General features: G+C 40.0%; 2 protein-coding genes and 1 pseudogene across 5 annotated transcripts in view; all 3 read right to left on the bottom strand.

Moving 5' to 3' along the window:
• SUPV3L1 (Suv3 like RNA helicase) overlaps window positions 1-15,582 on the bottom strand; it is a 31,084-nt gene extending 15,502 nt beyond the window's left edge. Inside the window, exons 1-4 of the mRNA XM_008517671.2 lie at window positions 10,586-15,582; window positions 2,530-2,607; window positions 2,042-2,149; window positions 946-1,060 (exon numbers count right to left, since the gene is read on the bottom strand). Coding sequence (XP_008515893.1) covers window positions 946-1,060; window positions 2,042-2,149; window positions 2,530-2,607; window positions 10,586-10,856 — 572 coding nt within the window. The 5' untranslated portion in view covers window positions 10,857-15,582. The remainder of the gene's footprint in view (window positions 1-945; window positions 1,061-2,041; window positions 2,150-2,529; window positions 2,608-10,585) is intronic.
• A 352-nt stretch (window positions 15,583-15,934) lies between these two features.
• VPS26A (VPS26 retromer complex component A) overlaps window positions 15,935-24,189 on the bottom strand; it is a 31,251-nt gene continuing 22,996 nt past the window's right edge. For all 4 annotated transcript variants that reach the window (XM_070564749.1, XM_070564763.1, XM_070564755.1 and 1 more), the window contains 3 exons: window positions 22,631-22,699; window positions 20,140-20,282; window positions 15,935-17,628 (listed from right to left, as the gene is read on the bottom strand). In XM_070564749.1, coding sequence (XP_070420850.1) covers window positions 17,515-17,628; window positions 20,140-20,282; window positions 22,631-22,699 — 326 coding nt within the window. In that variant the 3' untranslated portion in view covers window positions 15,935-17,514. The remainder of the gene's footprint in view (window positions 17,629-20,139; window positions 20,283-22,630; window positions 22,700-24,189) is intronic.
• LOC103549385 (large ribosomal subunit protein eL42-like) lies at window positions 19,439-19,968 on the bottom strand (annotated as a pseudogene).

Below are 24,189 nucleotides of genomic sequence, written 5' to 3'. Positions count from 1 at the left end.
ATGCAAATTAATCTCAGATATTTTGCCATTGTACCAATCCCTTTTCCTCAGGAGTTACTTAAAAGAAGTTTAAACTGCTGTTAGCTCCATACTTACGTTCACATCATTTCCACAGCTCTAAACACATGATCCCTAAACAAATATTCCCAGGCTTCTGAACTTCAATGTATACAATGTAATAACTGAGTCTTCTGCTTCTGTTCATGATGAATGGTACCGGACTTGCCCTCCCACCATAAACAAGAAATATATGCAGCAGCTTCTTGAGGACATGGACAACAGGCAACGCAGGACTACAAGCCCTGAAAGAAGGGCACTTGAGATGGGCCCCAGTGTACCTCAGTAGGACGCAGGGAGGTGGAACCCAAGCAAAGTATGACAGTCTCACTGAGCAGAGCAGCAGGTATCAAGTTCAGTGCTGCTGAAGCAGCCGGACTTTGAACAGCAGTGTGTGGAAGTGAGGAAAAGAGGCAATGGAGGGGGAGCCTTGAAGCCTGTTGGGGGGTTCCCCATGGGTCCTTGGTCAATGGCTGGGCTGAACATGCGCAGGGTCTAGCAGACAATAGCTTGCTAAGGGTTTGAGTGGAAAGTCTCAAAGAGGGAGCAAAGTGCTAGGAGACGGTGGCGTTCCAGCCACGGTGGTGGCGGAGAGGGAATACTGACACTCTAGAGGCATTCAGCTGAGACACCAGAAAGGCCACATCTGGACCAGAAGGACAATATCCTAAAGTAAGGGCTACTCTAGATCTGTCTTAATAAAACCTAAAACCAAGCCTGATCAGGGTCAAGGGGAGACACCAGTTAATTAACTTCCAAAATTAAGTGCCAGTTTTTCTAGGGAGACTCCTTATGATTTATCATCCAGCATACAATAAAAAAATATAATGGCCACTAATCTCCCAATTAGAAACTGAAAATTTCAAATCCACAAATGAAGAAACTAACCAGTTAGGTGGTATTCTTAAGTCACTGATTTTACGTAGATCATCCTTACATTCCAAGACAGGAAATATCTGTTTTGCATGTCTCAAGAAAAATGGAAATAAATCATCCACATGAGCTGGAAAATAAAACAATGCATTAATGCATGTAATCTACATGTTATGCATAAATGAAGTGAGTGAAACCTTTTTTCTTTGTGAGTTAAGTTATGGGGACACTGCCAGGATAAAAAGGAAAACCCAGGAGCAAGGACCTCTATCCTTTTCTGAGATCCTACTTTGTCTTACATTTTCCTCTTAATTTCATTTATATTTTCTAGAAAAACAGAAAACTGGCTGCCAACCACCATGTTCTACTCCTCCACAAACAGGTAAAGATCAGCACTGGTGAAAGTTAAATTAAAAATAAAGAACCTGGAAACATACACTAGAGAGAAGGCCTGTGGTTACTGAAGAAAAATGCAGGTGAAAATAATTTTTAAACCACAGAGACCACTGAGGGACAAAACACGAAAGTGAACTCATTCCTCAGCAAGAAGTCTCCACACCTTAGTGGCTCTGAGGAGGGTGGGGCTGTATCCCACTCTGCTTTGTATCCAGGTTCTAGCTCGATGCCTAGCACAGGGTAAAGGTTTAATAGTCAAATGCATCTTAAAAATATAATCAAAGTCAAACTGTCTATGGCAACAAAATAATGATGCTTTACATTCTTTTCTTCTATAGCAAAAGCTTTGTCCTGATATGAGGAAGAAGAAGCCAGTGGCAGAAACAGATGGAATCTGCTATGTATTAATTCTATCTTGTGTGAGAGTTCATTTCACGGTGCCCTATATGAACAGAGTGGGAAGCAGATGGTGACATATTAAGGCCCCAGGCTTCCTCCAGTCTAAGACGCATGGGTGATTTAACAACTAGCTCAGGGACCCACTATAAAAACAAAAGGACCTAGAAGGCCTCCAGGAAAGCACTGAATTATCTACAGAGGATGTTAATAGGGCCTGTTCTCAGACAAATAGCCCTGATTACAGAAACAAACATGAAGTATGGGAAGAAACAGAAGGTATGTTCAACAGGATTTTTTAAAGTCTCTAAACACTTGCCTGCACTGAAGCAAATATCATTCAAAATAATGTGAATGTCCACATCCAGGGAATGAGACTGCATGATATAATTTCTAAAGCTTATGAAAGCTTGGTGGAAGAGACGAGCTGTGGGAAACACAAAATCAAAATAGGTAGGGCTTAGTTTTCATTTCATTTCTCATTAAAAAGAAGTACATATACACATCACACCTAACTCATCAAAGTGTCTTTTTTTTCTAGTAGTACAGCCGGTCTATTACTGTTTGGGCTAAAACTGAAATCCTAGCACAACATGCAGGAGAGCTGAACACACAGCTCCTTTGCCATGTGTCCGGTTAGCCAGGGACATCTTGCCAGTCTCCTGCCCAGACAAAAGCAAAGGTCAGGAACATCCTCCAGATTACAGTGTACTTATGTCCAGACCACACAAGGTGCCACACAATACTGACAAAGCTGTAATCTAAGAAGTAATAAAATATCTCTAATGGAAAAATTATTAGCCTTACCATCGAGTCCATAATCAGCAGCCAGCTTCTGAATCTCTTTCCTCTTATAAAACTTGTCTAAGATCTTCTTTACTTCATCTGGAAGAAAGATATCAAAATTTAACATTTGTTTAACATTTGTTTTCCAGATAGAGAAATGCCCAAAAAGCAAAAGAAACTTGAAGTCATAACACTCAAGGCAGCAGTCTACTGAGTGTTGTAAGAACCTAAAGGTTTTAGTTGATCATAAACTCTTTATGGTTTAAGTGCAATGGAGTGTCTAGAAAAATTATAGTCAAACAATGCAATAGTCCTGTTCTACTCCAGAGGAACAAGCAAGTTGCTACAGGATTAGGCAGTGCCCCTAGCCTCCATCAGGCCACCCTTAGACAACCACATTCTGTTTCATTTACTTACAACCATTCTGAACATCTAAGTGAGCAGCTAAAAGGCATCTAGAAAGACAACCAATACTGTCAGGGTAGATCATCGTGTTTTCACACAAATGACTAAAGGAGCCAGGATGACCTTTAGTTTGAAGAAGATGATTTTAGGGAGGACAGATTATACCTATCTTGTTCTAGATGGCATAATTAAAGTCAGTGGGAAGTGAGGGAAACAGATCCCAGTGGAATTTACACAAGACTTTCCTAACAATTAAAACAGTGAAAAGGGTTGCCTCACAAAAGTGCCAGCCCTTGGGGGTGGCCCAGTGGAGCGGCAGTTAAGGTTGCACATTCCACTTCTGCAGCCCAGGGTTCCCCAGTTTGGATCCCGGCTGCAGACCTACACACCACTTATCAAGCCACGCTATGGCAGGCGTCCCACATATAAAATAGAGGAAGGCGGGCATGGATGTTAGCTCAGGGCCAATCTTCCTCAGCAAAAAGAGGACTGGTGGCAATGTTAGCTCAGGGCTAATCTTCCCCCAAAAATAAATAAATAAACAAAAAGGAAAACAAAAGTGCCAGCCTTTTGTCACTGAAAGTACTCAAGCAAGGCTTAGATGACTGCATTTCAAGAGTGATGGCAGGAGCCGGCCCCGTGGCTGAGTGGTTAAGTTTGCGAGCTCTGCTCCGGTGGCCCAGGGTTTCGCCAGTTCGAATCCTGGGTGTGGACATGGCACCGCTCCTCAAGCCATGCGGAGGTGGTGACCCACATGCCACAACTAGAAGGACCCAAAACTAAAAAAAAACAACACACAGCTATGTACCGGGGGGCTTTGAGGAGAAAAAGGAAAAATAAAAACTTTAAAAAAAAAAAGAGTGATGGCAGAGAAATTACTGTGTGGTAGGGGAGGTTGAATTAGATGCCTGATGAAGTAACATGCCACTGTGAATAACTTTATAGGTGAAAATATTTTAAATCAATCAAGCTGAGATTGTATTAACATTGTACATGTTAATTGTGCTGCATTATTCTATAGAGATAAATATTTCACTGATCCAGCCGCACACTCTGCATTTCTGGGCAGGGAGGCCAAAATTGAGGATACAACTTTTGTTCACGAAACACAAAAAGGCCAAATGGCCTGTATTTTCACCTCCCACAAAAGTGCCAACTGCATTTTCATACAACCACAACACACACAATGCTCACTGAAGAAATTAAGCCTGAACAAAGCATCCCACTTACAATAATTTGTTTTGCAGAATGAGGGGATTTCATAATCACTCGTTTAGCCACTACAGTTGCCCACAACTAAATGTGAGATACATACATATATATATCTCCCATCACAGGCAGCTATCCTCATATTTCTGGGTTTCTGTTACTTTGTACTCAGTGGGGGCAACAGTTTCTTAGCATCAATAGTGGAAAAATCAGTGGCAAATAAAAGATCGGAAAAAAAGCACATGCAATTGATTGGGGAAATTCTGCTGATCTACAAACTCAATAAAAACCGAAGACATCACATTTATTTAGAATTAACCCATTTTCTGTAACACTCTCGAGTGTTATACAAGAATGATGATAAAATGCTTCGAAAATATGAGGTTTCTCATGCTAAGTGAAAGAAACTAGTCAGGAAAGACCACATATGATATGATACTACTTATATGAAATGTCCAAACAGAAACAGAATATGGATTAGTGGTTGCCATGGGCTGGGCAGAGGGGAGTGGGAGCTAGCAGAAATGGGGAGTGACTGCTATCGGGTATGGGATTTCTTTGTGGGGTGATGAAAATGTTTAGAACATTTTAGAAATTAGATTATGGTGATAGTTGTACACTTCTGCAAATATATCACTTAATTATACACCCTAAGTGGATGACTTTATGGTATATAAAAATGGTATTTTAAAGCTGTTTTAAAAAATGAGTATTACCCACACAAAAAAAGAGGTTTCTCTGTATCAGTACTTTATTTTACCTAAAAGGATTTTCTAAAATCCACTATCAATTTTTAAAAGATAACTGCAAAACATTAACACAAGGGAGATAGCACTGAAAGAAACTGCAATCTACAGAAGTATATAGATACATAGTTTTGTTTTTCATAAAAATTAAGCTTTAACTGTTTCATTGTTTCTAACAGAATGACCTGATTTTGGGTCATAATTAGTTCTCATTAAAATTAACAGTGATTAAAGGAGACACTCTTTGGATTTCAGCCACAGTGGAAATGACTCAGTCACAACAACTTTTAACCAGGCAACAGCTTTCTCCCAGCTCCCTACAATGGGGGCCTGGGACTTAATATCATTACTTTGAGATTCAACCTCATTTGCTAAAATTAAGAAACCCACTGCAAACTCTAAGCAAAACGTTCAAGACAGTCCATCAGAGTAGATTCTCTTCTAAGATGCAAATGTCCTCACGTGAGTCTTTACACAAAAATAATGATCCACTTTACTCACTCCACTGACATCGGGATGAAGAACAAAGTACTACAGGGTTGGGAGTACTTAAACCTTATGATTTACCCATTTTGTTAAAATGTTTTAATTCACTTGTTTCACTGTACTCATCAGTAATTAACTAGAAGCCCATCCAAACACCAAAGCTACATGCTCACTTGAGGGTTGGAGAAGCAGATGGGACGGTATGCAACTCAACTTCTTCATAACAGAATTGGAAAGGCCAAAGGTAAAGTGGAAACAGAGGTGGAGAGAAGGGATCAGGAGAGGTGAGAAAATCTCCAGGATCTAAAAGGGAAAAGCAGAATCAATCCTGAAGAGATTGTATCAAAGACCACCTAGTAGTGGCATTTAGTTCCTGCCCCTCTAACATGGCAACTAGTATTACTATCCTTGTCACTGAATATGAAGTTGCAGCAGAATATCATTCTAGTAGTGGTAGGAACTCATGCTGAACCTTTCACGTCATCACAAAGGGAATTATAAAGAAGTAGTACTAGATTTGCTAAAACTGCAATATTACAAAAATTAGGCTAAATATCTCTGACATTTCTGCATCTCTCTCAGGTGATGGGTGTGACGGCAGCATTAAGATTGATGAGCCTTGGCTTTTCCCTACACTGCCAAATGTGTCTGTACCTGATACACGTACATCAAATTACAATGACGTCGTTAAGCCTCTGCTTTTTCATAAGGTTCCTCTTGCAACCAACAACATGATTCTCATCCAGGAAGCCAGAGGCGCTCTGATCAGAAAAGTGTCGCCTAATAGCCTATACTGAGACTGTCTCCATAATCTCGAGCCCCTTAGCATTACACCGTAATTCTGTACTTCATAAGTGGTATGCCAGAACGTATCAGTTCAGGTGTTTTAACAAGCAAGCTTCCCCAAAACTCCGACTCCAGTTCACCCTAATAGGGAGGTGAGTGGCTTCAACCCTCTTGCCACAGCTCTATGAACCCAAGTTCCAATCTGCATCTAGTCATCTACCACCACTAGAATCTATGCGCAAACTACCACAAACTGCCTCAATTAATCTGATGCCTTCCCTAGGAGTCACAGCTGCTTATAAAATCCACCATCAATTTTATCTGTTGCTGCCACCTCCCATAAACATGCCAGTGATGAATCAAAAATCAAAGGAGATCATGATCTGGAGGTGCATCTGTCACCCATGGTCAGCCTGGGCTCACCTGGCTGATCTCAACGCCTGGGTGCTACCCTCCTCCTTCACTGCTCCATTTGAGACCACTCAAAGCTTCCAGCTCGGTCAACTTTCCCAGAAAGAGGAGGGCCACTCTGCTGTCAAATGTAGCTCCAAACACTTAAAAATTCATAACAGTGCCCAAAAGACACAAAAACACTGCTCTGGTGGAGCCAGCTGATTATGAGTAGAAATATATCTAGTGAATTTTACACTGGCTATTAAGAGCCTACAGAAAGAGAGGCTAAAAGAAAATCCCCTATTTATACAATAAGCTAACAATTTGTACATTATTTTGTTAAATCCTCACATCAACCTATATTATACAGGTAGGGTAGATTATTTGGGCTCCTAGGGGAATAGTTTTTCCAATTTCCACACATCACAGATTCTACTGCAGGATAACAACCTAACGTTTTTATTTCGCAGGCAAGAGTCACCCTAAGCTAACAGTTGTTGCCAATCTTCTTCAGTTTTTCCCCCCTCCCCAAAGCCCCAGTGCATGATTGTATATCCCAGTTGTAAGTCATTCTAGTTCTTCTAAGAGAGCCCAGACCACAGCACAGCAACTGACAGACGGGTTCCATGACTAGGAAACAAACCTAGGCCACCGAAGCAGTGAGCGCTCAGCTTTAACCACTAGGCCAGCAGGGCTGACTCAACAGTCCAACAACTTTTAATTTCATTTTTCAAACAGCAAATGTTTAGTACAAATGATACTAGTTTACATTTTTTTCACCCCCTTACACTTTCCAAAGTGCTTTGCCAAACATGTTATGATGATTTTCAGAATCCAGAGATGTAGGCAGAGAAAATATTATTCTCATTTTACTAATTTGGAAATGGAGAAGAGGTAAGTAAATTGTAAAGCAGGTCAGACACTTAAGTACCGTATGACTATCACAAATATGCACCATCTTTCTACTTGTAGTCAGTCAATCTACATCCACACGGCTAATGTGTTACATTCAACCAGAAAATATATATATATATTCAGCACCTACTCTGTGACTAGATGAGTGCTTGACACATAGTAGGCATTCAATAAGCATTTGGAGGGAATAAAGACAGTGTCTACCTCATAAGGGTTATTAGGAAGTTTAAATGAGTCACATGCTTAGATTGGTGCCCGTGTCTCACAACCATTCAATATCAGCCATTCCAGTTAAAAAAAAAAATGAGGGCCCAGCCCGGTGGCAGAGTGGTTAAGTTCACACGTTCTGCTTGGGCGGCTGGGGGTTCACCAGTTCAGATCCCAGGTGCGGACATGGCACCGCTTGGCGAAAGCAATGCTGTGGTAGGTGCCCCACATATAAAGCAGAGGAAGATGGGCACAGATGTTAACTCAGGGCCAGTCTTCCTCAGCAAAAAGAGGAGGATTGGTAGTAGTTAGCTCAGGGCTAATCTTCCTTAAAAAAAAAAAATGAGGGAAACACAGAGGCATTCTAGGCAGAAGGGAGTAGCACGTGTAAAAGGCCCTGGGGCAAAAGTGCACATTTCATCAATATGGCTGAACGTGGAGACTGGTGTGCTATGACACTGGAGAGGTACCCAGGCCAGATCAGGTGGGCCTTATAGTCCATACTAGTGACTGAGGACCCTTTTACACAGGGGACAACGGCAAACATTAAACAATTTCATACAGGAGAGCAACATGATTAGATCTTTGTAAAAGAACATTCTGACTGAAGGCAGAGAATGGATTAGAGAGATCAAAGGTGTCCAAGGAGACACGCAAGGACTATTTCAATAGCCCGTCAAAAGACAGAAGCTGGTAATTTAGGCTAGGTTGGTTGCAGTGGAGAAGGAGGGAAGAGAATTAATCCAATAAATATTTATGAGGTAGAATCAACAGGACTTGTCAACTGGACTTTCTGATTGTCAGAAGTAGGGGGAGGGGGATGGGAAGAACCAAGACTACCAGGTTTTTGACTCGAGCACCTGGAGAGGAACAGGGTGAGGGGTAGATAAGTTGTCTTGGACACGCGAAGGTCAGGTGCACATAAGAAATCCAAGCGGAGATACCTGGTAGACAGCTAGATATACAGGTCCAAGGAGAATGAGAGCAGTCCAGGCTAGAGACAAAGATCCGAGGGGAATACTGACTTGAGGGGAAAGGAGAGAGAACGAGCCACCCTAGGCAGAGAGCGTAGAATAAGAAGGCAAGGTGACACAGGACAGAGACTTGAAGTACACCAATGTTCTGGGCGAAGAGCAGGAAAGAGATTAAAAGGTAACAGCTTCTTGTCTCAATCTCTGTGCGAAAATCTTGATATCTTAACCATGAGGCTATATAAGATTGTAGTAATTCACTGTTCTCTGGAGTCCCTCTTGCAATGCTGAAAACAATCATTCTAGTAAGTTCAACATCTGGACCAATCCTAGCCAAAGGAAATGAAAAATCACCCAGCACACACTCACTCAATGAGGTATCTAAGGATTCTCCACCAGAAGAAAAGCTCACGCTGACAGTCCACAGCTTCATTTTACCTCCTTACTGGGAGCATCAAAAGCATTCACACTTTCAGATAAATTGCAATAGCTGTACAAAATAAGAATTTATCTACCACAACTAGAAGGACCCACAACTAAGAATATACAACTATGTATCGGGGGGGCTTTGGGGAGAAAAAGGAAAAAAATAAAATCTTTAAAAAAAAAAGAATTTATCTATATTTAAATTTAATACATAAGGCAAATTATCTCACAAATTACTGTATGCTTTAAAAAGGGAAAACTGTTGTTTAACGGGTTTAGAGTTTCAGGTGCAAAATATGAAAAAGTTCTGGAGATCTATTTCACAACAATGCGAATATACTTACTAGGGAACTTTACACTTAAAAATGGTTAAGATAGTAAATTTTATGTTATGTGTTTTCATCACAACTTTAAAATAAGTAATAATATAATTACATTATTAAAATTATCAAAATAATATAGCCCCCAACTCCAAGTAAAGTGAACCGGCTTGCTTAACACTGGCTTCGAAGACCTTGTTAAAGAATAAGATACTGTGAGTTCCATCACGTTCTTAGTGTAAGTATTGTACTTCTGCCCTGAAAACCAGGATTTGACCCATAGCATGTTGTAGTCCATATTTTAAAATTACCATAGGAGGCAACAATGTGGCTGGTTGAAGCTAACTGCCTGAAGAGTGTTCCTGGGCAGCTAGTGCTCTGAGGAGCTACAGCATTCCCTCAGCCTTCCTGAGCTGCATTTGCTCAGAGGAAATTCCCTCACCTCCCTAATCATCCAGACACTCAAGCAGTACAGCCCTATAATCCGAAATTCCCCTTGAAAACATTCACATGCCTCCCTACCAAATCCATCCAAAGTTAGTTTTGGGGACAAAACCCACTGCCACTTGCTGATGCTAAGCGATTCCTTTCTCTCTGGGGCCCCAGGTGATCAGGGTACCCACCACCTTTAGCAAAGACATCAGTATCACGGTCTACTTTGTATCACAGTTGGTTACCCATATGTCTTCCCTCCCCACAAAACTTTTAAGTTTCTGGAACAGAAGAGATCTGGTTCTGAGTCTGGTTGCTCTCGGCAACCACCATACCGCCTAACACAGCGTCTGGTTTGTGTAAGTGCCCAATGACAAAGACTCCTGAAATAAGTCCTCTCGCTTTTCACTGCCACACTCCCTTGCCTATTCTCGGGGACAACAGTTCTGGGCAGCGAGGGAGGAATAAAGAAAAATGCTAGAAAATGCGCTCGTCCACCTAACGACTCATAAAGGCTTCCATCGCAAGAGAGTTTAAACCATTCACAAGCAGGCCAGTGAAAGGGAAAAGACCACTTCTAGGGTAGCACATTAAAAGACTAATCAGACGCAGTCCCAAGCCTTGAAGTCACAAACCAGAGAGGGAGGCAGACACTGACAGGCACGAGAGCAACGCTCGAGGGGACATCGGGTCTCCAGGGGAAGGGGGTGCATTTTCCTCCTGGCCGAGCCGGGGCCCTGCAAACACCACCCCCGCTGCCCTCGCCAGCTCCTGCACTCACTCTTGTCCAGAGGGCGGGTTAGCTCGGCCCCTACGTCGCCATCCGCGCTGGGGCCCTGAGGTTTCACAGTCAGCGGCACGAACAAGGAGGTGTTCGGGGCTTTGGAGCCTCCCGAGGCAGAGGAGGAGGAGGCAACGGCAGGGACGCGCCCCAGAGCCCCAGGAAAGGGCCCAATGTGGGCGCGAAGGGCAGAGCAGACGGCTGCCCGGTGGCCAGCCCGGCGCCCCGCCGGGAGCCGAGCCCACAACAGGGCACACCGGGGGAAGGACATCGAGGCCGCAGGCCCTACAGGAGGCTGGCTGGAGCAGCCTGGCGACACGGCGGTGGACAGTGACGCACATCGCCGGCGCCTACTGTCTGGAAAGACCCAGACCGAGCAGGGTAGCTGCCCAGAAAAACGGCCGATCAGTAAGGAAAAAGTAGTGCCGTAAGATTGCTCTGAAAGGGAAAGAAAAGCTTAGAAATGAAAACCAGAAAAAGATAGATTCTTATTCTCTCTCTCTTTCACTTGAGATTGGGGCCAGCTTTCTCTAAAGAAAAGAAAGCAATCAGGCACCTTTGGGGATGTCACAGACAAGAGGCGGGGCCTGCGAGCTGTGTTACGTGACGCAAGCTGGCCCTGTCGGTGAGCGCGTGTTCAGAAGCACGTGGGCAGCAGGATCAGCAGTGCGGGGCGGACTGATGGAGGAAAGCGTGCGTGTGCTGTGGGCACCGGTGTGGTTTGCGGACTGGGACGCTAAGGCGCGTTTCCCCAAAGTTTCTTGGATTCTTAACTTTTGTTTTCTGATAGAGTAGCGTTAGAGAACATAACTTGATCTGCCCTTCAGGAACGTTGCCAAGGAATTTTGTTCTACAAGTTCTTAGATAAACTCGTTGTATGACGTGCGTAACTTATACTTTAATGTGATCAGTTTGTGAACATCATTCTAGTAGCTGATATGTCATAACCGCATAGCAAAATATATCCTCCCTACCCCGGCCAAAGTTTAGTTTCGTTTGCGTTGGTTGAATGCTGTGTCATATGAGGTTGCAACTTCATATTCAATTCAAAATATGCTGATAGATTTTCCACATCTGTCTCTCATTATACTTAAAACGTTAAGATCTGATTTGAAGGAGCGTATTGTGTCTTATGTAATACTGTGTGCCAAAAAGGATTCCAGGAACAATTTGCTATGTGCTTTTGATTCACAGTACTTTTTAAACATCGGGGATACAAATAGAAGGCCACTTGCCCCAAAGAGTTTCTGACCTGGTTTTGGTGATATGGTACAGGTTAAATAATGCAACTACTTACTACTCTTAGAATAATGAAAGTTCAAAGAAAGCAGCAATTTGAGAGCTTTGAGATTCTGCCAGACTTAAAAGTAAACAAGACTGAAAGAGAAGTGGTAAGGAAATTCTAGTCAGAGGAAACCGTGTAAGCAGAGACTTAACTATGGAAAAGCCATGTTGAAAAATTTTAAATACCACAGTTAAGACAGGCCTTGTATGTTTTGCAAATAGTCAAAGTTTTGAGAAATCAGTTTAGAAAGTATCTAAGGTGGACTGAAACAACACCCGCCACCCCCTCTCTCCCCACCCTTGTCACACACACAGAGGGAAGAAAGCTGTAACAAAAGTTCAAGCTGAAGGTGGTGGATTAGTGTGTCTGAATTATGGTAGAGACCATGTATATGTAATGGAGAGATTTTACAAAGGCCGAAGACAATTTAGTAAGTGACTAAATATGATAGAAAATGCTGTTAACCAAGGATGTCTCATCAGATTTGGAAACTAGGAGAATGGATAAGCCAAACATTTAATACGCAACTGAGGCAAGTGTTGTTATTCCTTTCGTTAATATACCTAAATATAACTTTATAATTATTGGGCCAGAACCAACAGTTGTTGCTAATCTTATGGACATAGTAACAAACCCCAATATAGTTTTGCAGAATAAAAAAATGTTAAAACTCTTGTAACTGGTAACTTTGTTTTGTACCTCTTGCACATATAAAGTGTGGTCTGAATTTTATGATAGTATATATAGATTTTCCTCTTCAGCTTTTCATAGAGTTCTATAAACACTGAAATGGGAAAAATCAACAAAATTTTTGCTTTTACAGGATAGAGAGCTGTCATTCTCTTTGGGAGATATTTATAGTACTAAGTGTTATCAGCACCAAGCACCATATTAGAGCCTCCATAACTGTTTTGTTTGTTGAATGAATGAATGCAGTAACCATGTAACTGGTATCTTTGCCTGCTCTCAAGCCTCCATCTGTACTTTGCACAGTCACCATAATGATCTTTTGGAAACACCAATCTAATTGAGTTACTTCTGCCTAAAATCCTTCAGTGAACTCTGAATAAATGTTAAGATAAAGCCGATACTCCATTCATTTGTACATCATCCAAGCCCCTTCCTAAATTGGCTTTTTTTTTCTTTTGCTGAGTAAAATTAGCCGTGAGCTAACATCTGTGCCAGCCTTCCTCCACTTTATATGTGGGTCACCACCACAGCCTGGCTGATGAGTGGTGTAGGTCCACACCTGGGATGCAAACCCACGAATCCAGGCCGCTGAAGCAGAGTGTGTCAAACTTAACCACTATACCAGAGGGCCGGCCCTAAAGTTGGCTCTTTATATGCCTCTTCCAGCCTCATCTCTCTACTCCCTGTATCTGTCATTCTATTCATTCCAGAACTACACGCCAGTTATTATATCATTTCTCACTTCTGTACCTCTGAACACATTGGGTGCCTCTCTTGTAGACCATAGGACCTAATACAACTGCTATCACGGCACTAAAACTGTATCATAATTGTGTCTCTAGAATAGTAGTTCTCAAACTTTAGGTGCATCAGAATCATCTGGAAAGCTTATTAAAAACAAGATTGGTGGGGCCCTACCCCTGGAGTTTCTGATTCAGTAGGTCTGGGGTGGGGCCCAAGAGTTTGCATTCCTAACACATTTCCAGATGATGTTGACCCAACTGGTCCGGGAACCACACTTTGAGAAGCACTGCTCTGGATTATGCTTCTTTCATGGTAGGGCCAATGAAATAGCACTGAGATACTCAGGAAACATGTATACAGAAATACAGAAATAAATGGATGGAGAAAGGAAGAGGGAGTAGTAAAGATAACCCAGGTGGTAGGGAGTAAGCAAGTTCTTCTCTTTGCCTTTGCTATTAACAAAACCTGGTATACGAGGTTTCCCAAAAACACATCCTTGTAGATTTCTCCCCCTCACATCTTGCCTACCAAATTCTGTATATTGAAGTGTATACTATTTTTCTGGTGTAAGGTTATCATGATATAGATACTAAATTTTTTTTAAGTGAATTTTTAAGACTTACTTTTAGAATCATGGGATTTAGAGCAGGAGTCGTCTTAGAAATTATATGGTCCAGTTTCCCCAAACCTGGGGAGAGGTCAACTGTCACACGCATTTGTGCAATTTGTAAGTAGCACCCACATAGTTCTGCTCTTCTCTGTCTTGCTTTCTCTCCAGAGCCTGACAACAGTCCTAGAGAATCTCATCTGTCTCCTTGGTTCTAATATTGAGGCACAAGAACAGTTCTTGTCCATAATTTTATTAATTTGGACCCATATTTTTTTTCCTAAAGGACACCTTTAATTTTATAATCACTAGGAAAATAAGGTTGATCCATTTATTCAGATATTGAGTGTATATTATGTGATAAACACAAAGTATACCAAAACAAAGCAGACTGAGCTCTCCAGAGGCGTAAAATCCATAGAATTAAAAAGTCTTTTAAAACTGTGGTAAAAGCACAGTCGTGAAAGTGTGCATAGGCTGCCTTGGCAGCACAATAAGGGGACATCTAACTCTGACTTGGAGATGGAGATGGTGTCAGGCAAGATTGGCCAGGAGAGCTGGAGTTAGATGGAGCGCAGGCAGGAGGGCGGGCATTCTTCAAGGAGTCTGGCATAACTGGAGCTGAAGGTGTGTTTTGTAATATGGTATTCAAACTTTACCCTGGAATCAAGTCACTACAAGATTTTAGATAGGGGAGTGACATAAGAGTTAATCTCATAGAAGACCCCAAGCCTAAAAAACACATTATATTTAAGGGTGCACGTTTTCCTTGCTATGCCTTTATCTGATTGGAAACTTACAATGTCACATTCCAATCCAGGCTAGTATAAAGCCCTGGAGAGTGCCTTTATATATGTTCAACACAGGTTAAGCTGAATATAAAAGGAACATGGTTAAATTTAAGACTTTACTGACTCACATGGTAATTAGAATTGAATATTCCAACTACTTGACCCATATGGAAGGGGTCCAGAAGATGCCACTGTGGAATAAAAATTTTGAGTAGAAGGCATTTGAGTTCCTGAGATCTCGTCTGCCTAAAAATAGAGCCTCCCAAAAGAACGCAGTTGTCATAAATCCCCTCGCAGTGAGCAACCAGGAAAGATTAACATCACCAGAGACAGTGAACAGTCGGCCCCACACCTAAACAGACTGTGTCACAAAACTATCATATCTACCATTTATCTTTCCTAGAAGTCATTTGCTTTCCCTAAGTACCCGTTGTCCTCCGACTTCCCCTATTAAATCATTTGTGTCCTTCAGCCCCTCCTCATTCCCCTCTCAAGATGATATATAAGCCCAATTTCTAACCATCCCTTTAAGTCACATTTTTGTAAACTCCCTTATACTTGATTAAATTTATCTTTTCTCTTGCTGATCTGTCTATTGTCAGTTTAATTAGCAGGCTCCCAAATAAAGAACCTAAGAGAGTGGAGGACAAGTTTTTCCTCCCCAGCAAGTCAAAACAATGAAACTAAAATTCTTCACTAGTGGAGAAATAACTTTTTAAATGGTTTAGACAGTGGTTCTCAATCCTGGGCAGCTTTTTTTAATCCTTACATCCAGGCCCCTGAAATTCTTGTTTTGTTGGTCTCGGTACAACCTGATGTATTTTTAAAAACTCCTGAAGTGATCTGAACATGCAGCCAGGGTTGACAACCAGTGGATTAGATATTGTACTCTTTATTAAAGACAAATGTCTTTTTCAGTTTATTTCTAATTAACTGACCAACTTTATTCAGTTCACCCAACACTGAATTCAAATTTTTATTTTTCAAATAGGTTATGCAACAAAGTCTCTAGCAAAGTGAGTAAGCATCCTGTTTATGGCAGTGGTTTAAGCTACCTGATTAAAAGCATTATACAGCCATTTTAAATTGAAACTCACAATATTTATAAAAACTAATGATCACAATTATAGCTTCCTAAACTATTAAGCAATCCTATCCTTAACAATAAATCTGACAATGAGAAGAGATTTGGGAATAGGACTATTTTAATCATTCAAATAGCAAGCTCAGTATCTGTTTCAAATTCTTTATTATATATTATGGTTGCACAATTTGAGGCTGGTTAAATACAATTGGTTTTCAAAATTTCTTTTATTTTCTAGATACTACATGCAAGTGACCATGAAAATATTTGGCATTTTTAAATTTTGAAACTCTGAACAGGCACTTACATGAAGGAAAACATTACCATTCACAGATACCCATATTTAAAATAGATGCTGCAGCACATGGCACATGGAACCTTTGTCAGTAAAAAAGTTGGTTACTGACCATTTTATCAAAGTGCCATAGTAGTAAAACAGGTTTAAAGAAATATAATTTGGGTTACTTAGCTTACTCATAAAGTAAGGTTAACTGACAAGACTTGTACTGAAGTGTATAAAAAAATATTGGTATAAAAACCAATGAACCATAAGTGAAAGTAGTTTCACGCAGCAGGCTTTTAGTTCCTACACCTCGCATTTAGTGTATTTGAGATCAGACCCCATGCATATGAACAGATGACTGCAACTTCTTTTTTAGAGACTTTGAACAAAAGACTTGAATTTAGTGTTAAAAAAATTTAAAGAGAGTGGGTGAAGTTTAAATTTGAGTTTGAACTAGTCAAAGTTCCAGTTTAACAAACATGAAATTTTCCAGATCTGGATAACTACATGCTTCACTGGTCCTCCTGAGTCCCCCATCCTCAAATTTTCCCCTGAAAGGGGAAGAGAATATTTGTGAAGTCAAGCAAGTTATATTTGTGTATATGTGGTAAAAAGATTCCTTAAGTTAAAAAAAATTTCAAAGTATTTATGGAAAAATTATATAGTTTTAACAAATTCTAAATGCCAACTTAGAGTCAATTCCACATTGCAGAAAACAGTGGTACCTGCTGGATACCAGTAGCAAAATGGTTACTTAATATGGCCCCAAAAAAAGAGAAAAAGGCGGCCACAAAGACATGCCACATAATCTCTTGGGGAGAAAATTTAATATTCATACGACAGAAGACTTCAAAGAGGTAAAATTCAGGAGGCCACAGAATGGTAGACTCAGAAGCACGTACAGTGAAACACTCCATGTGCATTTCTCAAACACAGACGTAAAAACATAAATGTAGTTCTTTTCAAATCTTTGCAGGATGTAAGGGCCACTCAGGTTTTCTAATTTTATTTGAACACAAAATATTTAATTTTGCATGTAGAGAGTAAGAGGTAATCATTAGCATGAAAAAGGAGAAGAAAAGGCTTTATAATCAACATTATGCAGAAAGAAAGTAAAATTACAAATACCAGCCTACTCACATGAAAATCTTTAATGTTTCTGCTGATGCATAGCTGAGTGCTTATGAACAAGTCAAGGTGTGCAGTAAAAAAACAAACCGGCAGCTTAGGAAAGTTCCAGTGTTTCAAAGAAAGCACTTTTTTTAATGTATATACATGAAGAACATTTCGTTATATCATAAAATAAATGCAGCACTGTAAGATAAAGGAAGACTTCTAAATGGAGTTTTGGCCTTTTCCCCCTACACGCTGCAACCACCTTTAACCTGCCAAACTTAGTCTCAACGGATATAGGAGTTTTTTGTTTTTCTTTTCTTCTATTCAGTTCACATTTCAGGCTGTTCAGCAGATGCCTGTGATTCTGGAGATTCAAATCGCTGGTGAAAGTTTGTTCTCTGTTTCCTCAGTTTTTCAGGAGCTTTTCTCCATAAAATGATTTCCTAGTAAAACAAATGCAAAATATCAACAAATAAATGTTCTCATATTATGCCTTAAATTTTCACCATGGCAATACTGCCACTTCAGTTTTATCCCTAACAAAATTAAATCCTTCCGTACAAGAGCCCTGCTCTTTCCTGATTGGCCCACTTTTTTCCAATTCTAATCTTGGACCGCCCCTTCTGCCAACTCTGCTCCCCCACCAGCACCCATATACACCACCACCACTAATCCAATCTGGCTCAAAGTTCTAGCTATTATTGGTGTTCAAGAATTCCTAAAATCAGTCCTTTGGTTTGCTGTTCCACTGCCTTTTATCCAAGTTCAAGTGCTAGTCACCTCAACCTTAGATACTAAAATACCTTCTAGTACATGGCTCTGCCTCCCTCGCCTGAGGCCCCTTTCTAATCCATCCTTCTACCACTCCCAGATTCCTCTAAAACATTGCTTGGAATCCTCTTCAGTAGTTCTCAGTGCGTCTAGGGTAACTCTCCAAGCAGGCATTCAAGGGCCTCCATAACCTTTATCCAATTTACCAACATCACTGTCTTCCCTCCTTAGACCCCTGTCCTCCACCAGCCAAACTGACTTACTCTCTGCCTCCAGTCACTCCAAATAAACCTGCCCTACATCTTCCCCTCTACATTCTTCAAATCTCTATTTCTTGCCTATCTAAATTTTACCCGTTAGAACCAATCCATCCTGAGATCGCTTCTCTTCTAAATTACTAAAGTTATTTGCTTAATAAAAAGGCTATTTGGGTTTTTTTTTAAGGTATCAGAATTTAAAATCCAAATGAATGCCCATGGGAAGCAATATACTTATTCAACAGGGCCAACAATATGTAATTTACTTGGGAATTGTAAATTTCATATGCTCTATTTTGAAGTTATAAATTACCTATGTTTAACTATATAGCACTAAGGAAGCATTAGTGGAATAAGTTTTCTCTTCTAAATTATCTTTAAACTATTAAGTTTTCTGTTAATTAACTTACATAATTTTTCTTTTTCCACACATCTGCAATGTGAGGACCTTGAGGACAAACCATGTTTATAAAAGGTAGTTTTTGTATTTCTCACAGTACTCAGCATACAATAATTTCTGATTTAGTTTTGAACACTCAACTGACATTCAAATATTTATTAATCTGTTTCAGAATACAAAAGGCCATTCTAATCACAGTCTTTAGTCTAAATTCACCAAGGGCTTTTAATTGATTTTCAAATGAGAACAAGTTTTGGTTTTTTTTTTTCAAGATTGGCACCTGAGTTAACATCTGTTGCCAATCTTTTCTTTCTTCTTCTTCTTCTCCCCAAAGCCCCCCAGTACATAGATGTATATTCTAGTTGTAGGTCCTTCTGGTTGTGCTGTGTGGGACGCCACCTCAGCATGACCTGATGAGCAGTGCCATGTCCACACCCAGGATGTGAACAGGTAAAACTCTGGGCTGCTGAAGTGGAGTGCATGAACTTGGCCACAGGGCCAGCCCCAAGAACAAGTTTTATCATAACCATTTTACATTAAAAAAAAGTATTAGATTTGGGTCATCTCATGGAAATTGATAACAGAATTGTTTAATTAAATTGTTTAAACAGAATTCTTTAATCCATCAAGCTAATGCAGTCATTGAATATGATCGTGGAAATCTATATGTGTTGATAAAGGAAAAATATTCAAGACACTATTGCATGGAAAAGCAAATTAAAGAACAACAAGCAAAATATGATCTATACACAAATTTGTCTGGAAAACTAATCACAGTGCTGGTGGAATTTTCGTTGACCTTTATTTCATTCTGTTATTACCTGATTTTTTAACATAACCTCAAAATTTTATTGTCCTCATAATAAAACAAAAGATGACGCTTAGAAGAGGATCACTTGGCCCTTTCTCTTCTGATCTCCTCCCAGTTCAAATGCCTGCATCCCTTGACAGCCAGCATTCTCTTACATCTGCAGTTGGGCTCAACACATTCAAGCGTCAGCACAATCTTCTTTGTAGTTTTAGCCTTTTTCCCAAAAATCAGCTTAGCCTGCCCACTATAACCACTCTGCTTTCGGTCATAATGCCACTTTCCCTTGGCATATAGGGAATCCTTGCCCTTCTAGTGCTATGACTTTGTGGGGTTGGTGTGTGCTACACTTCTTATAGAAAGTCCAGTGGGTTTTAGGAACGTTCACCACGTTTGTGAGAGTGCTAATGGCACGGAAAGCTGATTTTTTTTGGAAAAAAAAAACAAAACAGCAGGTACTGTTTTTATAAAAAACAAAACTTCCAAGAGAAAAATAAAAGCCCTGCCAAATTATAGCCCATCCTGGAGTCCTGCATAATGACTGGGAAGAGATCTATCACAACACAATTCCATTCACACCTACTTCCTTATCACACACAGAGTGTTTTCACTTAAAACCCCCCACTTGTTCAGTACAATAAAGCTTAGAAAGGTGAGTGCTTTCCAGCTGTTTCTGGAACTGCCGTAGAACAAACTATCAGCTTGGGTGGCACCATACCTGCTGCTTGAAGTACCTTCTGTCTTCCTCATCAACAAGGACTAGATTCAAAAAGTACCTTACGGAAAATTTTTTGTTCACATCTCTCATTGTTGGAGTTGGGTCATATCCTGCTAAAAATAGTCTTATTGGAATTGATTCACCTGAAAGAAAAGCAATTTCCATTTAATTCTAAAAGATGATTTAATATAGTCAAATAATACCTAGAACATTATATAGAAGATACTAACACTTGAGTTCATCATGAGACTGCAGCATAATAAAAACTTTAGACCAGGGTTTCTCAGCCTTGGCACTATTGACATTTTGAGCCTGATAATTCTTTTTTGTGGGTAAGGTCTTATGCACTGTAGGAGGTTTAGCAGCATCTCTGGTCTCTAGCCACCAGATGCCAGTAGCATTCCCCAAGTGTGACAACCACAGTATCTCCAGGCATTGCCAAATGTCCCCTGGTGGGCAAAACTGCCCCTAAATGAATGCTTCAATTCAAATCCCAACTCTACGACTTACTGGCTGTGTAACCTTGGCCAAGTCACTTAACCATTCTGTTTCAAGTTGCTCATCTGTGTAATGGGGAATACCAATATTCATCTTGTACAGAATTGGTAAGGGCTAAATGGGTTCATATATATAAAAAGCTTTGAACAGTGCCAGCAGCTAAGTGCTGTTTTACTTTTGTTAGTTTCTGCTTTCATGAAGTTTACCATAATTACTAATCATGGATAAATTCTTGAATACTTATTACTAATTCATCCAAAGCAACAAACATGTTCAGAATGATGACATTCCGTCATTACCAACAAGATTGCTATTCAGATTCTCATGGCTTCTCTTTTCCTAAGGGTAATTATTTGTATATTCTGTTTTGAATCTTTTTTTAAGTAATACTTTTCTTGTGCATATCTATTTCCTGAAAGATATACAACCCATCACTTTACATAAAAGTTTGTGGCTGCTAGAATTTTATGAAGTAATGTTGCATAACACAAGCGTACACACACACACGGGTCCTAGAGTCAGAAAGGCCTAGGCTCAAACTCCAGCTCTGCAATGATTAACTATTGAAGGAAACCAGAATACGTCATGAAGAAATATGTCGCTTTGACATAAAAATTATTTGAGGTGAAGGCAATGAAGCAGCAGCAAAAGCAGAAAAGGCTCCCCCTTTTCTGTCTAAAAGCAGGATATAAATTCTCCTTTTACTGGAGACAGACTCTTATTGGTCCAGGGATGGCACCAGAGGGATCTGCAAACAAACCTTACTCCATTAGTTCCCTCCCATATATTTACCTTCCCACAGCTGGCCACCCTTGTAAGCCTAAAACGAACGGCTTTCCTTTGTCCAGTCATTTCTCTCCAAATTTACTATCCATTTGAAGATGCTATATAAACTGAAATTCTAAGCCCCCACCTGGAGTTACTTTTCTTTTGACAATTAGCCCTGAGTTAACATCTGCCACCAATCTTCCTCTTTTTGCTGAGGAAGACTGGCCCTGAGCTAACAGCTGTGCCCATCTTCCTCTATTTCATGTGGGATGTCTGCTAGAGCATGGCTTGTCAAGCGGTGCGTAGGTCCGCACTCAGGATCCGAACCAGCGAACCCCAGGCTGCTGAAGCAGAATGTGTATGCAAACTTAACTGCTGCACCACCAGGCCAGCCCCTTGAGTTACTTTTTGTTGAGGTTTCTCTCGCATGTTGTGCACTGCCTGCATTAAGAAACTGTTTTGTTTTCCTCTTATTAATCTGTCTTTTTGTTAAAGAGTCCCAGGTGAAAACTAAGACGGGTGGAGGTAAAGTTCTGCTTCTCCTACACTAAATCACCTTTAACAAGTTTTTTAACCTCTTTGCATCTCAGTTTCATCTGTAAAATAAAGGATACTACCACCTACCTCAAAGGGTGGTAGGGAACTTTAGAGCACCTGAGAGTACAATGCCTCATCTACCGTTGGCACTCAATAAACGGCAGTTACTTTTTGAAGTAATTACTAACAGAGTGAGAAAAAGCCAAAGACATAAATTTAAGATGATAAATTACTGGCTTTACTACCTTAGACACTGAAGATTATCTAGCAATGAACTGCTTATTTTCTTGAGGCTAAAAGGACTCCAAAATCCCACAGGAATTAACACTCAGCTATACTGCACCTTATGTTCAGCATGAGTAAAAAAGATTTACAGAGATGAACTATTATAACAAGACAATCAAAATATTACAAATACAGAACTACATAAGAGATATACATAAATGTCTCTTCTAAATTCTAAATTTAAACTGAGTAAAAACACTAAACCTTATTTCAGACCAGGAGGTACTATTACAGTCTTCTCAGTATCTATGCAAACTTGATCCTAAAAACCATCACTCTAAGAAGCATTTTAAGAATTCACAACTATTTTCACTGAATAAATACTTTCAAACTAAACTTATGCCATGAACACTGCAGTTTGCACTACCTATAAGACGAAAGAAGTAAATGAAAAGTGTGTTACCTTTTACTGGTGCACCATCCATTATTTCATATTTAGCAATTGTTTCCGTTTCTGTTGTGGTACTGGGTCCTAATGCAATAAAGTAAATAATATTAATTAAAATATTTCCAGAATATAATTTCCAGCGTTATACCTTCTTCCTATTTTCCAACTACATTATTGTAGGACTAATTTATCTTCCCAGTTTGTGAAAATATTGATCATTTTTTCTATTTCTTGGTCTATACTTAACTTATTACTCAACTGAATGTTTCACTCCCTTCTTCCCAAAGGTAATATACAGTTTGGAAAGAATCTTCTTCACAGAATTCTACCGTTTCTAATATCTGCTAAAATAGAAACTAGCAATACAGATCAGAACTAACCATGGACATGCTAGTTTTCTCTGTAACACCCAAACTGTCTTCTCTCAGAGTTAGTTAACTATAACATAGACAAAACATCTAAATACTTGACTGACATATAGTCTCTTTTTTTTTGGTGAGGAAGATTTGCCCTGAGCTGCCATCTGTTGCCAATCTTCCTCTTTTTGCTTGAGGGAGATTGTCGCTGAGCTAACATCTGTGCCAGTCTTCCTCTATTTTGTATGCGGGATGCCACCACAGCATGGTCTGATGAGCGGTGTGTAGGTCCATGCCCAGGAGCTGAACCTGTGAACCCCAGGCCAACAAAGCAGAGTGCATGAACTTAACCACTATGCCACCAGGCCAGCCCTGACATAGTTCTTTTTTTTTTTTTTTAAATAAATATGACTTTTGCTTCAAGGAGCTTACATTTTTTTTAAAGATTTTATTTTTCCTTTTTCTCCCCAAAGCCCCTCGGTACATAGTTGTGCATTTTTAGCTGTGAGTCCTTCCAGTTGTGCCATGTGGGATGCTGCCTCAGTGTGGCCCGATGAGCGGTGCCATGTCCGTGCCCAGGATTCGAACCTGAGAAACCCCGGGCCGCCCAAGCGGAGCTCGAGAACTTAACCATGCAGCCATGGGGCCAGACCCCCGGACTTTATCTTTAAAGTTCTTTTAAATTTTGGGATTCACCCCCTAAGAAATTATTCGAGCCCAGACATTTTTAAAAAGTCAATGATACGATAAGTGGAAAAAGTATACCAAAACATATAGTAATGGTCTCAATGTGGTAAAATATACAATATGCAAGTCTGTTCTGGATGATGAGTACAGATTATTTTTTACTTAAAATCTTCTAGAATCAAACAATTTTTATAATCAGAAAAAATGTTTAAATAAACAATTTGTTTTTAATGGGAATCTGAAGTTTGGTTTTAATATCTTTAAATCGCTTAAACTTTTATTAGCAGATGAAAAACGGAGATTAAGAAATCATAGGTGTTTATAATTATGACTACTAATTATAAATTCTTAGAAAGTGTTGCCTAAAATTACTTTCAGCAAAAAATCAACAAAGTTAAAGGGGACAAACTAAATCTATATGCTAATTAAAATTAAAAAGCAGTTATGAACCAATAAATGATTTGGGGGCAACTGGTCAGCCATCTGGAAAAAGTAAAGTTAGATCCATACATCATATCTTACATCAGGACA

This window comes from Equus przewalskii, chromosome 1, assembly GCF_037783145.1.
Source record: "Equus przewalskii isolate Varuska chromosome 1, EquPr2, whole genome shotgun sequence".
Classification (NCBI taxonomy): Eukaryota; Metazoa; Chordata; class Mammalia; order Perissodactyla; family Equidae; genus Equus; species Equus przewalskii.
The sequence above is the reverse complement of the archived record's forward strand: the minus strand, read 5'-3'. Positions and strand labels throughout refer to the sequence as shown.